At 43.9% G+C, this 19,280-nt stretch overlaps 1 protein-coding gene across 3 annotated transcripts in view; it reads left to right on the top strand.

The window, feature by feature from the left end:
* The window catches only part of srgap3 (SLIT-ROBO Rho GTPase activating protein 3), a 208,672-nt gene that overhangs the window by 149,601 nt on the left and 39,791 nt on the right, over nucleotides 1–19,280 (top strand). For 2 of the 3 annotated variants that reach the window (XM_078414390.1, XM_078414389.1), the window contains exons 10-13: nucleotides 698–782; nucleotides 2,552–2,579; nucleotides 6,288–6,390; nucleotides 17,564–17,624. In XM_078414390.1, the coding sequence (XP_078270516.1) occupies nucleotides 698–782; nucleotides 2,552–2,579; nucleotides 6,288–6,390; nucleotides 17,564–17,624 (277 nt within the window). Of the gene's footprint in view, nucleotides 1–697; nucleotides 783–2,551; nucleotides 2,580–6,287; nucleotides 6,391–12,839; nucleotides 12,871–17,563; nucleotides 17,625–19,280 lie in introns of all 3 variants that reach the window. The other variant, XM_078414391.1, reaches the window with a different exon arrangement.

Here is a 19,280-nt window from a genome sequence, read left to right as displayed (position 1 = left end):
ATGGTGTAAGGAGCACAAAAGACTGATAGGAAAGAACAAGTACTGAAAGCGGAGAGCACCAGGAAACTGGTCTGCCATTAGTAGTAAGGAACATATATATTTACATTGCACTTTTGAATTGAACATTATTTAGCAGTGTCGTTAAGTCAGGCATTCATTACCCGGAGACAGCCTGTACTTGGTTTCTAGGTACTGATAGAGAATGATCAGCCATGATCACATTGAATGGCGGTGCTGGCCTACTCCTGCACCTATTGTCTATTGTCTATAATAAAGGGTTACGACAATGTGCTCCACGCGTGCTTTGACACATGTGGTGTCAGCTGTGACATGATGTGCTCAATAAATGCATTGCCATTGTTATTGATCCGATCTGGGTTTCCCCTTTGATTTCCAGATCACTCCCAAATTTGGGCTGATTTAATTCAGTAATGCAATTGCTGGGACAATGCTAAGACGTGTACATTAAACAGACCGCGCAGTTTTGAGAGCAGCAACGAGACCACGCTAAACAAAGCCTCCCGCCCCACCCAAACACTGGGCTCCTGAACGAGGTGGATAGGTAGAGGGTGGGACAGATAGACCACTTGACTATTGCTGCCTCTCGACACGGTGTGCCTGAATGTTCACGTGACTGTCTACTTAAATCTTTAACAGTCTTGTAAAGTGCTAACAAAAACCTTTGTTTCTCTTTCAGAAATTTAAGGAATATTTGAACGGGAGCAACTTGATTACAAAACTTCAGGCCAAGCACGACCTTCTAAAGCAAACTCTTGGTGAAGGTCAGTCTGTATTGCAAGAACACAGTTTAGGGTGGGATCTGCAAATCTGTTAAATGGAGACAATTAGCAGAGTCTTTCACGAGCTCTGCTCGTAGTCACATTCCCAGCCAATGTCTGGGTTTGGGCCACCATCACAGAGACCCTGGCAACCAGTGGTTTCGGTTGGCGGTTTTCTTCTTCCCACTCGCTGTACAGAGTGGAGGATGGTCAGTTACCCTGTGGCGCTCTATTCACTTACTAATGAGGAGGGACTGGAGTGGGAAAAGTTTGAAATCTCAGCTCATCATTATGTCAGAACCTGCTCATGGAGGCCCAGTAATCATGAAAGTCTGTTCAGTTCAGCAGGTGTGAAGGGGTGGGGAGGCCTGCAAGTATTATAATGAAAACCAACTGGGTTTGATGTTGCCTTAACTGTCAATCTTGGCTCAACAGTCCTCCTTTTAGGATTAGAGTTATCGAGCCACATGGCACAGAAGCAGGCTCTTTGGGCCACCGAGTCCATACCGACCATTGAGCACCCATTTACATCCTTTCGGAAACATTAGCCCACATTGTCTTAAAAGGCCTCATGATGCTGTTTGAAGCTGAGCAACGGTTTCTCCTGATGGTCTGCCAACATTCCCCCAAAATAACAGAGGCACACTTCAGAAATATTCTATTATTTGAGAAACATTTTGAAATGACCTCAACGTTGTTATTAAAGGTGCAATACAGGTAGTTCAGCTGTAATGCATCTTTCCACAATGCTAATTGCATATAATGGGATTGTCAGATTAGGGAACACTGTTTTTATTACAGGGGCCGAATTGGTTGCAACTTCATTCCGGTTGGGAACCAGAGACCACTTTAAAGTTACTTTGGATTTTGAAAAGCAGAAAAAAAGTGTTTTAGGAAAAAAAGTCTGGGCGAAAAAACCCTGTTTCCATGTAACCACCCCACAGTAATCAGATGCCATTGCCTCTTAAAACAGTCTGTCAGGTTCACCGTGGGAGCCCATGGAATTGATAAGAATCGTACTATTGACACTTATGCAATGATCTCTATTGAACAACGTTACGCCCAGCCTTCAGTATTTTTAGCTTGCAGTGATTTAAAAAAACATTAAAAAGATCTTTGTTTTTGAAATCTTGCAGCAAAAATAATGTTATTATTGAGTTTGAAACTCTTTACCCCCTTTTCCCCCCATTGACACAATTGTCTTTATAATGCAATTTTCTATAATGTGAATCATTCCAAATGTTGAAGTAATCCCAAAGTGTTGACTACCATTTGCATGCCCTCTGCAGACTGGAATCCACAAGGCCATTTAATACCAGGGATGACTTTCACTGCTGGTGGGAAATTGTAAGTGTTGGAGCAAGGGTCTAGGATTGGGACCACAGTCTTAAAGTGGCACACAGCACAGCTTGAAATCGAAGAGTTATTGCAAGTTATCAGTTTGGGGATTGTGTGGAGAGAGTTGCTGACCCTTCCATGGGGATGTTTGATGGAATAATGAAGAGGGGATGTAGGAATTGCCTCAGCAAGGCAACAAAGGGCCAAAGTATCTCAGGTTTATATAAGGACTATAAACTTCTCCAGCAGCAGTTTTGGAAACAAAATTCAGGGAAGATGTTTCACAGGTAACTGAACTGGATTGTGCACCTTAGCATCAAAATACCCCTAATACGACTTAAAACTATCTGAGATTTGCATGTGGATTAATTTTTGAAGTGTTGGGGAAATAAGCACTGGTTATTTTACGCTGATTATCTTATTTCCCCCTTCAGGTGAGAAGGCCGAATGTGGTACTTCAAGGTAGGACACCAACATCCTTCATCCTTTATCAGTGAAGTTCTATTAGAGGTTCATGAAAGTCAAACAGTGAAAGATGGACAATGCCACAACAAAGTTTTGGCTTCTTCAGTTTTCCTGGGCTGACTGACTGTTCCAGGGTTAAGATTGGTTCCTCACTCACAGGAAGTCTCCACAGATGCAATCAGTTAGAATCCATGTTCTTTCTCGAGTGGAAATTGTCACATGAATAAGGAGGGATCCACTTACCATCTCTGCTCTGCAGGTCAGGCATGGGTGGGCACTGGAAGCTTGGATGCTGTGGACTATAGTCCATTCACCTCGCATTGCAGCTTTAGCCTGGTCTACTAGCACTGACTAACATTCAGCACTCTTGAGCTGTCCATAACCCTTTAAACTTCTGCAGGATTCAAATCATACCTTATACAAAGAAAACATCATGAATTTTATGATTCAAGCTAAAAGCACCAAACCTTGCACGCAGATTTTAACTCTTTATTTTGGTAACATATATGTTAGTGTCTACTACACAGCTTAATGAATCTAAACTTGGTAGTGTTTTCCTTACTCAGTAAACACAAAACATTTTATTCTTAATTTAAATATATATTAACAATCTATAGGATTACTAGAAGAAGTATCATCATAGATCACTATTGCCAGTTGTGGCATTTCTGGACAGTCAGGATAGTGGTATCGTGATTTCCACAATCTTCACTCATTGGGCTAATATATTAGGAAAGCCACCCATTGCTTTACTTCAGTCCGATGTCCTCCTTGGTATAACACAAGGGTTAGGAATACAGTTGGTTCTCTGAGTTTTGCAGTATCAGACTGGTGGGTGATTGAAACCTTGCTCTAGCTCGGGCTGCTGTTGACGCTACTGTTTCTCTGCATCCTGCCAGGTTTACATTGCTCTCCAATCCAACTAATTCACCTCTGGCTCCAGCACAGCTTGCTTCCACCTTGCTGCTTGGTTGAGTCACCTGTTTACTTTGTTCTGAGTATACATCCAACAGTGATGTGACTCCTATCTCCCCTCCTGCCCTGTCCCTGCCATTAAAAATAAGGCCACCTACCTTTTTGGCATACTGGAAAAAGGTCAAATATTGAAACTGTCACTTATTCAATGATATTTTCTGTAAGACTACTGATAATAGATTAATAACTCTTCTCTTCCACACCGTTCCCATCATCATATGGCAATCTCCCCCTCCCACCCACTTCTCTCATTCAACTATCTTCCTCTTATCTTCCAGGCCGGCGGCCATTTTCACTGTTGATCTTGCATAATGACCAAGTCCATTACTATAGTTTTGTTCAAAGATGCTGGTCAATGAAAGCAGATGGCCATGCCACTATGTACTGCAGCCCAGGGGCAATCTACTACTATTTTTCCAACCAGATATTGTATAGCAACCGTATCACTATCCAACATCCACTGCAGCGCCCTCAAAGTTCTACTAACCACAGTTGCCCAAAGATCCATCCCCCACGACCCTCTCTATCTCCATAAACATGACCTTCATGTCCACATACCAAGAAAACATCCCATCCCTTTATCTCAAGGGTTTCCCTTTTTTTCTTAGGACCCACCCTATTCTATTAACCCATCTGCACCCTGCCCCCAATAATATATCCCGCATTAATGTCGCTACCCAGGATTGCCCTTGAACACCGTCAAACTAAGCTCTCTGACCTCTTCAACCTTACGACCCACTGCTGTTTCAGCATTGATGGGACAGTTTCCTGAGGTACATGGTAAACGCTTGCTTAAGTCCTAGCCTCCAAAACAGTCCACATGCTAGTATTTCAGCAATGATCAGTAATCAATAAACCACACGTGCTCATTTATCGGGCTGCAGATTTACAGTTGTAGGTTACAGACTACTAACTGGTGTTCCTGATCATTCATACAGAGAAAGGCTGATGTTATTAAGTCGAAACACAACACAAGAGTTACTGAGTGAATGTAATCAGGATAACGACTGCTGCTGGTTGGTATTTCTGATAGTCAGGTCCCTATACTGCAACACTTCAACTGCCCACTGTTGGCATGTGGACCTACTTGAGTCAATCAGGGGATGCAGTGGACAAGGATCGTTGAGGTGCTTGCTGGGGCTTGGATCCAAAACAAACCATCCCCCCTTTTTCATCCAGCTACCACGTGGGAGGCAACTCAAGACAGAAACCCGCTCTGTGCTAAGCCTGTCCATCTTGGCCAGTGTGGGACCACAATGCTACAAACTGCCACACAACTGTGGACTAGTCTATCCAAACAGCCACATGATCACCAGCCCCTCTGCTGGTATTGTTATTGCTTCATTCCTTCGAGGAATGTGGACATCTCGGGCAAGGTTAGTATTCATTGCCCATCCCAAATTTCACTTCAGATTAGTAGCTTGCTGGGTCATTTTAGAGAGCTGTTAAGTCAACCATATTAGCAGGGCTAGAGTTACATATTGATTAGAATTCCTTCACTGAAAACACTTTGCAGCAATCTGAGCATTTCCTGGTCACCATTATCAATATTGGCCCTTTACTATAATCTTTTAAATTGTCCACTTGCCTTTGATAGGATTTGAATTCTCGTCTTGAAGCAAAGCAATATCCAGGCCTCTCACCCTATGTCTCCACACCCATTGGCAGTGCACATTGGGCAGCTGCCTCACAGGTCCAGAGACCCAGGTTCAATCCTGACCTACAATGCCGTCTGTATGGAGTTTACACATTCTCGCTTCCACTGCATGGGGTTCCTCCAGGTGCTCCGACTTCTTCCTGCATCCCAAAGATATGTGGGTTGACTGTAAATATGTTGGTTGGCCACTTTAAATTAACTCTCAATGTAGGTGAGTGGTAGAATCCGGGGAGAGATTTAATAGACATGTGAGAGGAAAGAGGTTACAGGGGAAATTTGTGATGGGACTGCTCTGAGATCTTGCATAAAATTAATGGACTGAATGGCCTCCTTGTATGCCACAATGAAAATATATGAACAGGCTTGGCCATAGTACTCCCTTCACAGTAGTTGAATATCCTGCTGACACTTGCTATCCAAACTCACAGCTGATGAAAGATTACATGAATGGGTTCATGTAATCTTTCATGGACATGAACCCCTCCAGAGTTGCTTAGTGTCCACAGTGTCAGAGAGAGAGCAGGTGTCAGTACTACTCTTAGGAGGCAGAAGAACAAGCATATGATTCAATTTTTGTTATAGTAAGAAAAGGCTCAAACAGTGCTCTTGTGGGGAATAGAACGGGTAAACGCATGCAGAGACGTAGAGCCTCTTGCCCAGAGTAGAGGAATTGAGAACCAGAGGACAGAGGTTTAAAGTGAGGGGGGACAGATATAATTGGAACCTAAGAGGGTAACATTTTTACACAAAGGGTGGTGGGTATATGGAACGAGCTGCCGGAGGAGGTAGTTGAGGCCGGTACTATGCAACATTTAAGAAACATTTAGACAGGTACATGGATAGGATAGGTTTAGAGGGATATGGGCCACACGCAAGCAGGTGGGACTAGTATAGATGGAACATGTTGGTCAGTGTGGGCAAGTTGGGCCGAAGGGCCAGTTTCCACGCCGTATGAATCTGTGACTCTATGCTGGACATTGACTGCTGATGCCATTGCATGGATGATTAACTGTTGTTGCTCAGATTCAAGTACTTGTTTTCTCTGTGTGTTGATTTTGTTCCGTTTCTCTCAGGCCCCCATCGCTTCCCCCTAAGCCACAGAAAATGAGGAAGCCTAGGCCTCGCTCACAGTATAATCATAAGTTGTTTAATGGCGATATGGAGACGTTCATACAGGTACTTGGTGGCAGGCGCTGGCAGACTACAACCGCTGAGTGGAATGGTGGCTTTCTGTGTCTCTTCAAACGCTTGCTGGTTCTGTCTCACCTGGGTCTGTGGTGCACCTCTCGTGCTCTTGGTCGAGAGGCACTGCCTAATCGGGCCTTGCATCCAGGGAGTCACTGGGTATTAAATGCTCAACCTGGCTGGGAAATTCCTTCAAAGTCTTCGGGCAAATTCCTCGAACTTCTTAGATACACAGGGGAAATGAGGGAAACACTCAGCACGTCAGGCCGCATCCGTGAAGGAGAAACATGAATGTTTCATGTCTGAAACGACGGCTTTTTGATCTGAAACAGTAAATCCCAGACAAGACCGCTTCACACTGAGCGGTGCAGGGGGTGGAAGAAGGAAGCTCCCTTTCACGTCCTCCGGGGAATTTAAGGATGAGTAATAAATGCTGGCTGTGCCAACCAGGCTTACATCTCATTTATGAAAAGGATAACTACTCATCTGCTACATGTGTGGTCCAGTGACGCCCCATGACATAGATGGAATAGAAGCTGCTGTGAGGGAAGGATGGTGCAGTTTTGTAGTTCAATTCTCATCCCATCAAATGCCAATCTGAATGAGCTATCCAACAAGGAAGGATCGGACACAAGCAGCAGATACACGCCAGCAGGTGCTGAGCCTCCATTGACCTACCCGGAATGACATGGAGGTCGAGCTGGTACGCCCAAGACCAGGCTCAACTATAGGACTCAAACCCGGGTCCGAGCCCACTCCTTCCTCCCTTCCCAATAAAAGATGAATAATATTTCAACATTCAGTTAAAGATTAATACAATATTGTGAATAGTAATATCTTTAAATAAATAGTTGAACCAGTTTGCCCAGGACTGGCACTTCTAAGGCACATACATTTTAAGCTTAGTTTCATTGTTGTCAAGTGTCCCGAGGTACAGTGAAGCGGTATTTTTTACGTGCTATCCCATCAAATCAGATAATATCATACATGAATGCAACAAGTCAGACTCAGGTACAAAAGGTAGAGTGCAGAGAAAGATAAAGAGATATACAAGAGAGGGCGATTGTTTTGGATAGATCCTCCTTTGGGACCAGCAGGCAAAGAGTCATTTTGCCATTAAACATGGGCAGTTAGTTTCAGTATGATATTGAACCACACAGACTGGAAGATCTTAGTGTCAATCCCCACTCTGTTCTATGCTGAAGCTGGCTTTCCTGCCAACCAGAGTACCTGCGGCCCATCTGTCCATCCTGTTAGGTTCACGTGTGGGGAACAGGTGCTCAGAAAAAACCCTGGAGTCCACCAGTGGGATTACACTGCAGCGAACTTGGGACCTGTGGGCATGCATTTTTTCAGATGACTGAACTAAATTTGTCGATGATGTTTAAGCATTGGGTTTAAGCAATATAGTTAAAGAAGTGGATCAGTGATTGATGGGAGCTTCAGCAACAAAAGGGCTGGGTGTTAATGGGTGTCTACAGACCTCAGTACTGCCCACCCCCTACCCTTAGTATCTTCGTTTTAAATATGGGAGCCATAATTAAGAAATTTGCCAATGATACCAATATGGGCAGAGTGGTTGGCATTGTAAACTGCAAGGAGATATCCATGGGTTGGTCGGTGGACACTGAAGTAGCAGATGTGAAGGGTAATGCATTCAGGGAGGGCAATCAATGCACAACAAGTGCTAGATATCAAGAACATGGGGTGCAGGAACTCTAATCCTCATGGTCTGGTAGATGAGAGGCTTCAGAGCTGTCAGCTGAGTCACAGAATAAAAGAGGACTGAGGATATTTCCAGAAGTGTATTGATCATTAGTCAGGCGACAAACGGATCATGGTATACTCTTTTGGTCACCACACTGAGAATGTACACAGGTTATTTATGGGGAGGTTGCCATCATTGGAAAATTAAAGTGGTGAGGGTAGACCGACCGGATGGGCTGGAGTTATTTTCTCTGGAGTCTGAGATGAGATGAACAGGAAGGACCAATTTTCCCTAGTAGACAGCTCAATAACTAGATTTGAATCAGTTGGTGGAAGGGCTTGAGGGAAGTTATCCTCAGTAATAATAATAATAACAATAGGTGCAGGAGTAGGCCATTCAGCCCTTCGAGCCAGCACCGCCATTCAATGCGATCATGGCTGATCACTCTCAATCAGTACCCTGTTCCTGCCTTCTCTCCATACCCCCTCACTCCGCTATCCTTAAGAGCTCTATCCAGCTCTCTCTTGAAAGCATCCATCGAACTGGCCTCCACTGCCTTCTGAGGCAGAGAATTCCACACCTTCACCACTCTCTGACTGAAAAAGTTCTTCCTCATCTCCGTTCTAAATGGCCTACCCCTTATTCTTAAACTGTGGCCCCTTGTTCTGGACTCCCCCAATATTGGGAACATGTTTCCTGCCTCTAATGTGTCCAATCCCCTAATTATCTTGTATGTTTCAATAAGATCCCCCCTCATCCTTCTAAATTCCAGTGTATACACGCCTAATTGCTCCAGCCTTTCAACATACGACAGTCCCGCCATTCCGGGAATTAACCTAGTGAACCTACGCTGCACGCCCTCAATAGCAAGAAGATCCTTCCTCAAATTTGGAGACCAAAACTGCACACAGTACTCCAGGTGCGGTCTCACCAGGGCCCGGTACAACTGTAGAAGGACCTCTTTGCTCCTATACTCAACTCCTCTTGTTATGAAGGCCAACATTCCATTGGCTTTCTTCACTGCCTGCTGTACCTGCATGCTTCCTTTCAGTGACTGATGTACTAGGACACCCAGATCTCGTTGAACATCCCCTCTTCCTAACTTGACACCATTCAGATAATAATCTGCCTTTCTATTCTTACTTCCAAAGTGAATAACCTCACACTTATCTACATTAAACTGCATCTGCCATGTATCCGCCCACTCACACAACCTGTCCAAGTCACCCTGCAGCCTTATTGCATCTTCCTCACAATTTACACTACCCCCCAGCTTAGTATCATCTGCAAATTTGCTAATGGTACTTTTAATCCCTTCATCTAAGTCATTAATGTATATCGTAAATAGCAGGGGTCCCAGCACCGAACCTTGCGGTACCCCACTGGTCACTGCCTGCCATTCCGAAAGGGACCCATTTATCCCCACTCTTTGCTTTCTGTCTGTCAACCAATTTTCTATCCATGTCAGTACCCTACCCCCAATACCATGTGCTCTAATTTTGCCCACTAATCTCCTATGAGAGACCTTGTCGAAGGCTTTCTGAAAGTCGAGGTACACCACAGCCACTGACTCTCCCCTGTCAATTTTCCTAGTTACATCCTCAAAAAATTCCAGTAGATTTGTCAAGCATGATTTCCCCTTCGTAAATCCATGGTGACTCGGAATGATCCTGTTACTGCTATCCAAATGCTCAGCAATTTCGTCTTTTATAATTGACTCCAGCATCTTCCCCACCACTGATGTCAGACTAACTGGTCTATAATTACCCGTTTTCTCTCTCCCTCCTTTCTTAAAAAGTGGGATAACATTTGCTATCCTCCAATCCACAGGAACTGATCCTGAATCTATAGAACATTGAAAAATGATCTCCAATGCTTCCACTATTTCTAGAGCCACCTCCTTAAGTACCCTGGGATGCAGACCATCAGGCCCTGGGGATTTATCAGCCTTCAGTCCCATCAGTCTACCCAAAACCATTTCCTGCCTAATGTGGATTTCCTTCAGTTCCTCCATCACCCTAGGTTCTCCGGCCCCTAGAACATTTGGGAGATTGTGTGTATCTTCCTCAGTGAAGACAGATCCAAAGTAACGGTTTAATTCGTCTGCCATTTCTTTGCTCCCCATAATAAATTCCCCTGCTTCTGTCTTCAAGGGACCCACATTTGCCTTGACTATTTTTTTCCTCTTCATGTACCTAAAAAAACTTTTGCTATCCTCCTTTATATTACTGGCTAGTTTACCCTCGTACCTCATCTTTTCTCCCCGTATTGCCTTTTTAGTTAACTTTTGTTGCTCTTTAAAAGAGTCCCAATCCTCTGTCTTCCTACTCTTCTTTGCTATGTTATACTTCCTCTCCTTAATTTTTATGCTGTCCTTGACTTCCCTTGTCAGCCACAGGTGTCTCTTACTCCCCTTAGAGTCTTTCCGCCTCTTTGGGATAAATTGATCCTGCAACCTCTGCATTATTCCCAGGAATACCTGCCATTGCTGTTCTACCGTCTTCCCTGCTAGGGCCTCCTTCCAGTCAATTTTGGCCAGCTCCTGCCTCATGCCTCTGTAATCCCCTTTGCTATACTGTAATACTGACACTTCCGATTTTCCCTTCTGCCTTTCCATTTGCAGAGTAAAACTTATCATGTTGTGATCACTGCCTCCAAATGGCTCTTTTACCTCTAGTCCCCTTATCAGATCAGGATCATTACACAACACTAAATCCAGAATTGCCTTTCCCTGGTAGGCTCCAGTACAAGCTGTTCTAAGAATCCATCTCGAAGGCACTCTACAAACTCTCTTTCCTGGGGTCCATTTCCAACCTGATTTTCCCAGTCTACCTGCATATTGAAATCTCCCATAACCACCGTAGCATTACATTTGTGACACGCCAATTTTATCTCCTGATTCAACTTGCACCCTATGTCGAGGCTACTGTTTGGGGGCCTACAGATAACTCCCATTAGGGTCTTTTTACCCTTACAATTCCTCATTTCTATCCATACTGATTCAACATCTCCTGATTCTATGTCACCCCTTGCAAGGGAATGAATATCATTCCTTACCAGCCGAGCAACCCCACCCCCTCTGCCCACCTGTCTGTCTTTTCTATACGTTGTGTACCCCTGAATATTCAATTCCCAGCCCTGGTCCTCTTGTAGCCATGTCTCAGTGATCCCTACAACATCATACTTGCCCATGACTAACTGAGCCTCAAGCTCATCCACTTTATTTTTTATACTACGCGCATTTAAGTACAACACTTTAACTTCTGTATTTACCTCCCCTCTCACATCGGTCACAAATGGCCCTGCCCTTAATCTCTTTTCCCCTCTAGAACTTCTGTTCCCATTCTTCCGAGAGTCTTCTGCAATATCTCCTGTATTCCCTTTAACCTCATCTTCATATTCACAATTTGTTAACCCCTCCCCCCCACTACTTAGTTTAAAGCCACAGGTGTCGCACTAGCAAACCTGCCTGCCAGAATGTTTGTCCCCCTGCTGTTAAGATGTAACCCGTCCCTTTTGTACAGGAGTACTGTCGGAGTGGATAGTGGAGGCAGACACCCTCATTATATTCAGGAGATTTCTGGATAAGTACTCAAAGAACTGTCATCACCAGAGTCAGAGACCATGAGTGGGAACTAAATACCACCTATGTTTGCCTGGAAGGGATAACCTGGGTGAACACATAAACAGGATTTCATGTTAGTTCTGTTTAAAATAGACACTTAAAAAGTAAATCAGCAAACCTTTTAACTTTTTTGAGTGTGAGGATAGAAAAGCTAAGGGATTTTGTTTTGTATACTTAAGCAGACTAGACATAATTGTCATAAGGTAAGATAAGAGGAACTAGATAGAATGCCCTCCTCATTACTGATCCATCGCTAATTCTACTTGCATTCCTCGCATTGCACTCAGAAGCTTGATACTTTGCTTCTTGGACCCGATCTCTCTCAGTCCTGCCATCACCTCTTTCTTTGCTTCCCTACGCTGTAACAATTTATGTTTCCAACCTCTTCTTTCCCTGCAGTAGTGAAAGTAGCTTTCTTGCAGATGCAATCCTCTTCCTTCTGGATCTGTTCTTGGGTGTCTTTTTCTGGCCTACTCCCTGTCCCCAGCTGACAATGGAAGTGCCCTCTTGACCCACTCATTCAGAATCTGGCATCTCTACGGGGTCACCATTCATGGCAGTGAGTTGGAGTAATGAGCTAGTATGGAGGAGCCTGGAGTCATGGGTCATTCTCCCCCATCCCCGACCTTTCCAGACATCCACAGTTAGGATCAACGATTCTAGCACGCTCCTGAAATAAAACCAACCTGCTAATTTTGTTTTACTCAATTGTAAATAAAGCATCTTTCACATTGATATTCAATCTGGAGGTATGGACAAGATGGTATTTACTACTCACTTTGGCACTTGGGTGAACTTTGCAAGGCCCTTCAAGCTGAATTTAAAGATCAGCTAAGGTTGGGGCAGCCGCCTCTCATAGGTCAGACAGGTTTATAATGTGTTCATTCAAGAGTTAGATTTAGTTAGATTTTAATGAAAACATGACTATTTTTCAAGAACTGACACTACAGCACTGGGAACATTGGAAGTACCAACAGCCCCAGATCAAATAAGCTGCCACTGCATTCCAGCTTCTCCAACCTGTCCTGAGGCCTCTATGGGATCGTGAGAAACTTACTTTTATTCTCTGCTTCATCTATGTTTTTTCTCTTGCTTTACTGCTAACAGAGGAAGAAGGAATGCCCGAACAAGGATTCAGGTATACATCGTGAGATAGTTTCTGAGACAAAGGAGTTGGCTGTGTTTGGGGGGAGGTGAGGGTGGTTGTGGGTGGAGGTAAATGATTGTCCCACAGGACTGCCTTCCATGGTGCTGTTATAACCTGCTGATGATTGGTGAGACTGAGACAGAGCTGGCTTTTCAAGTAGTGGTTTAGGTGCTAAAGCTGGTACGAAGTGTTATTCCACACTCTTCAATCTGGAGCTATGGTTGTCCGAGAGACAATGTGGCAAGCAACTAAAAAAAACTGGGGCATTAAAATAATTTTTTTATTTTCTTTCCTGTTGATGTAAATACTTAATTGTAAAAATGTTGAAATGGGAGGAGTGGGGAGACTGTCTGCGCAGCCCATGGAGTTGAGAGGAAATCTCCCCAACCTCATCGGAAGCCATTATGAAAAGCAGGATTGTCTTCAACAGGGGCACTTTCTTAGAAGGAAGCAGGAGGAAGGATTGAGACGAGAATGGGAATGTGTGAATGGGAGGGAACCCCTTAGCACCCCCTCCTCATGTGAGCTTGTATTGTAACTTCACCCGTTACTTCTGGGCCTCTGTAAAGTGCAGTTTTACAACATCAACAGATCTCTGTTGTAAAGGGAATGCAATGTCTTCATGTTGAGGTTAGTGCAACACAAAATGGATGCCTCCTCAATTTACACTTTAAAGGGTGTGAAGAAAATTTGCAATTCCCGCGAATGAATTTGGAGAGTTTTGACCAATGGTGGAAGTGGTCCACTATGGGGCGGGCTAGAATCTCTATACAATAGGTTAGATCTCCTCAGGAAAGGGGAGATTATAAGATCAGCATTTCGAGGAGGAGTGTCAGTATGGAGAATGGGAGGTACTATGATTTAGGAGGTAAGGAGTAAACTCAGGCCCATCTAGGATAGTTTGGTGGTGAGTATCTTGTGTACGGGCAAAACATTAGCGCAACTGCTAGAGCTGCTGTCTCACAGCGCCAGAGACCCAGGTTCAATCCTGATGTCAGGTGCCGTGTGGAGTTTGCACGTCCACCCTGTGACCACATGGGCTCCCTCCAGGTGTCCAGTTTCCTCCCACATCCCATAGACATATGGGTTTGATAGGTTAATTGGCCTCTGTAAAATGCCCCCAGTGTGTAGGGATAACGTAGAACTAGTGTAAAAAGGGTAATTGATAGTTGGCTTAGACTCAGTAAGCCAAAGGGCCTCTTTCCATGCTGTATCTCTAAACTAAACTAAACTTAGGGTCAGGGTAACTGGCAGGGTACTCTCTGTGTGGGGAGGCACAGAGGGAGAGAACCCAATTGGGTTTCAATAATCCCCTTTTGCCAGCTACTTGCCATCCGTTGATTGCTTGTGAAGTAGCATTGCTGAAGTAAGGTTGGATGGATGGCTCCCTGTTTATGCTTCGCAAGCTCCCACCAACAAACTATGGGATAGTGACCAGATAAATCGTTTTAAATTATTGGGTGGGAAATACTTTCCTCCTTCATAATGGCACCTCAGAATCTATAACTTCCACCTGGAATCATAGAGGTAACGTTGATGATCATCGCGGCTTTCCTCTGAGCTTTAAACTTTTGGCCCAAAATATAGGTTTTGCTGCAAGGTTTACAGCATTCGAACAGTACAGGAGAGGCCATTTGGTTCTTTGAGATTGTACTGGCATTTTGCAGAGCAAAATCCATCCTTTGATCTTTTCCCATAGCCAAATGGCACCCGAGTACTTCAATATCCATAGGCTTGTTAACGTGAATCCAACTCTTGCACCAAGCTTTGTCCAAACATAGTTTATTTTTCAAAGATGCCAGACCTGGTTGTTTGTAACATTTTCTCAGCAGTTCAGCCAGAATATCATGAGTTCAGGGATTCTCACTTTTGATCAACAGCTTGACCTAGTTGCAGTCTGATGAGAATTTAAACAAAATTCCACCGCACTATTTAAAAAAGCACATGGGACCTTCCTCTGACTTGGCTTCTGCTATAAGTACCAATGGACAATCTGTTCAATTATCGGTGTTTGGGGGATTTTGTTACCTTGCTGGATTCATAAAAAACAGTATCTCTATAGTAACAAAATGCATGTGAAGGCTGCTGACAGCAGAGGTCTCCATCAGACTTGGGCCTCCTAATGCCAGACCATAACAGGGCAAATTCATCCAATCAACCAGGGATTTTCAAATTAATTCTTAGGATGTGGGTTTTCAGGCAAGACCAGCATTTATTGCTCATCTGTTGTTGCCCTGTGTAACAGTTTGATACAACAGGGTTCCTTGTTAAGATGCTTAAGTGGACTGTTGAGTCAACCATATGGGAGTTGCCCAGGTTGGGTAAGTACAATTCAGCATTGGTCAGTAATGAACCAATTGGCTTTCGTATCATAACCATGTCCCTCCTGCCCGCACCCCCCCTCCCCCACCCCCTCCACTTCCCCACTCAGAAGGGGTCAATACATGGTGGAATTCCAGGCAGTAATCTCTCCCTTTAACCCCAGTTGGATTCTCTGCCTCACTGCAGGCTGAGAATCAAACGCTGCCCTGGCTAATTCAAAGACCGTAGCGATCAGGAAGGGTGGAGGCCGTGTACCCAGAAACAAATTGGGTGGGTTAGGAGCGTCGGTAGGAAAGTGAGAGGCAGCCATTTCTGCATCCCAGGGGGCGGGGACAGTTGAACACGAACAAGTGCCCGGCCTGTACTGCATTGCAGGCAGTAACGCCGTTACCATTGGCAACGGACTGCTGAAATCAAAGCAAAATCTGACCTGGGACATATGAAGGCTGACAGGGACAGGGCAGTGAGCGACTGTACTCTAGAGACACAGTGTCCACTGGCTGTGTCTGCAGGAACCCTATTATCTTCCATCCCCGTCAGCAACTGCCCCACTGCACAACACACAGACAGAACTCATTACCATCCCGCTGCACCATGGAAACCCACTAGGCTGAAACGTATTTAATTAAACTGATTCATCTCATTCCCGGTTTTGCTGTGCCATCTCCCTTGCTGAAATGTCCAGGGGCTAATTAACATTTATTTCAACGTGCTTTGCATATCCTCCTAATTAGCGTGCTTTTTATGCAAAGGGATCCAAAGCCATTTTATTGATTTAATGTAAACAGAACTTTTTCCAAACAAACAAAAGTTTTAATTTCATGTCAGACGTTTAGCCAATATTGCAGTGAGATTATGTGGGACACAGCTCTGAAAGCCCTCCAGCTCCTCATTCATTCTCTACCACACATATATGCATGCACATACATTCATACCTACAAGCACACACACACATACATACAACCACGCACATACATGCATACTTACAAGCACACACACACGCATAGATACAACCACACAAATACATGCATACCTACAAGCATACACGCATACATACATACAAGCACCTGCACAGAGCACACATGCATACCTACAAGCACACACGCACACATTCATACAGCCACACACTCACACATGCAAGCACCCACATAGAAGCACACACATACAAGCACACATACACGCACACACAAATGCAATCAAATATACACAAATATGGAATGGGCAAACAAGCATGCAGACACACGCGCGAACTTGCAGATATGGACGCGAACTTGCAGATATGGACGCACACTCCCGCATAGAGGTGTGAGCGCACAGACACACAGATGCTCATGAACAGGCGGTACAGTGTGAATGGTCCCTCTGTGCTGTACAGTTCTCAGTGCCCTGCTCAGCTGTAGTATCTTCACCTACTCATCTCCCCTCAATATCCTTCACCACTTCAATCAATGATTTGATCTGTGGTGTTTCATAATGAAGGCACCTTACTGATGTGTATACTCCTTGTATAACTGCAGTGACGACAAGTCATTTACTGATTTGGAAACCCTTCAACACAAGGATGTGAAATGCCCCATTTTAAATGGCTGTGCCTTTTATTCCTTCAGAAAATAGTTACACTGAGAAACACTGTTTCCATTGACTTTGCAGCACAAAAGTCTACTCAGGGAAACAGCTCCATGTAGGTGCTCACGCTGCATATCAATGTGTGGCTACACAGTTTCATCTCTCTCTGCCTATGTTTCCTTCTGTTCCTTTCCCAAGCCTTCACTTTAAATGCATCCAGGATTGACAGTAGAAAAAATAGTTGCCCTTCCATCTCTAGAATCCTGGTTCACATCCAAGCAAGACTATTAATTTGACTTTCCCCGAGTCTGAGGTGCTTTGAGAGTGGATGGAGTGAAAGTTTCTAGTTGGCTGTTAGCACACAACTCCCATTGGGAAAATCACACTCCGCAAATGTCAGGCATGTAAAATGAATGAAAAGAACAGCATATTCTCCATGGTAACATTGAAACAAATTACAGTATTAGACGAGTTGGTAAAGACAATAGCAATAGCCCCGGCTTTACCAAAGCTGGAAGTGTTTATGGAGCACTCTGGTGGGCTCTGTGGTTGGAGAATGGGATACTTCTGAACCAATGGTGATATTTGTTTAAGAATGGTGATATTTGTTTGACGGCACCTCTTGGACCAAATTTCCTGGCACTGATTAGCCAGAGAGGTCGTCAGGTCAAGTTCACAGAGAGACCCAGTGCTCCCCTGCCCTCTGCTTCTGCTCTATCTCTGTCAGTGATCTTGCTGCAAGTTCTCCCCAATCCTGACATTCCCCCCCCCCCCTCCCTCCCCTTTTGTTTTTAAGGATTCCGGACAACCCATCCCACTTGTGGTGGAGAGCTGTATTCGATTCATCAACCTTTATGGTAAGTGTATTCATAATTTAAAACTTGTCTGCCCTTGATATAGATCGTAATTGGCAAAGGCTCAAGCACTTATGTAAGGGATGCTCTATATTTACCTATCCTGAAAATTGACCATTTATTCCTGCTCCCTGCTTTCTATACTTAATCCTCCACCATCTCAATATATTAATCCAACGAATGTATCCCAAACTCCTCTGGAACATTTATTTTAGATTTGACAAATAATATTTCTCTTTCATAAAACTCTATTGATCCAGGCTATTATATTTTCATTTTTCGGTGTACAAGCACCACATCCTCAGTAATAGATCCTTGTAATACAGGCAATCCATGCGTTATGGAAGAGGTGGGTTCCCAGAAAACAGCATGTTGTTAAAATACATTTTTTCTCATATGTTTCTATTTTTTCACAAATTTTCTGACAGTATATTTTATTCTGTATCTCAAATCTTTGGGTAGAGATTGTGAGGGCGGATTTCTGTAGCCCGAACAGCTGTAATATGCAGTCGCCTGTACGTATGTCAAGCCAACATGCATCTACAGTACACCTTCTCCCATTCTCTCCATCCTCAAGGTTAAGGTTGTTCACTTCCAATCCATGGGGATCATTCCAGAATTTAGAAAGAATCTGAAAGATCAAAACATTCACCTCTTTTACAACCTTGTGCCATTTGTCTATCAGGCCCTGGTGGTTTGTTAGCCTCTTGTACCAATTATTTTTCATGAATATTAATTAATTTAAACTTCACATGAACATTTTAGATCCCCACAATTCCCATCATGTTCTTGCTATCCTTTACGTGATGCAATATGAAAGACATTAGAAGAGATGAAATATGGGTCCCTGAGATATGGAATCAGACGAAAGTATAATGGGGAATAAATAAAAGGCTGTTGTTAAATAAAGAGTTTGTATTGGTAGACACTCTCACAGCACCAGTGATCTGGGTTCAATCAGAGACCTTGGGTGCTGCCTGTAACCATGTGGGGTCCCCCAGGTTCTCTGATTTCTTCCCACATCCTAAAAGTTCATGTCATAGGAGCAGAATTTGGCAATTCAGCCCATCAAATCTACTCTCCCATTCGATCATGGCTGATCTATCTTTCCCTCAACCTTATTCTCGTTCCTTCTTCCCATAACCTTCAACACCCATACTAATCAAGAATTTGTCGATCTCCACTTTAAAAAACACCCTATGATGGCCTCCACAGCTGTCTGTCACAATGAATTCCACAGATTCACCACCCTCTCACTAAAGAAATCCCACCTCCTTTCTAAAGGTATGTCCTTTTATACTGAGCCGTTATGTTAATTGGCCACTGTAAATTGTCCCAAGTGCAGAGGGTGGTAGAATAGATGGAAATTTGGGAGAATATGTTACAGGGAAAACTAGTGGAGAATAGGATTGCTGTGAGCTGGCATAGAGTTGATGGGTCAAATGACCTATTTCATAGGGAAATCTAGATGTAAGAACCATCCACTTCCAATTAAGACAAATTGATTGTTTGGTGATTCTTCTCTGGTTACCAAGATGTTGGAGTTATTGTAAAACGACCCTGCACCATCCCAGAAAAGTTACTGTATATAGTTACGAAATTAATTTAATTTAGGTTCCACCAGGTTAATTGTAGCAGACCCTCTGGATTTCTGAGTTA

This window comes from Rhinoraja longicauda, chromosome 17, assembly GCF_053455715.1.
Source record: "Rhinoraja longicauda isolate Sanriku21f chromosome 17, sRhiLon1.1, whole genome shotgun sequence".
Lineage (NCBI taxonomy): Eukaryota > Metazoa > Chordata > Chondrichthyes > Rajiformes > Arhynchobatidae > Rhinoraja > Rhinoraja longicauda.
Note: the sequence above shows the minus strand (reverse complement) of the source record. Positions and strands in the feature narration are given on the sequence as shown.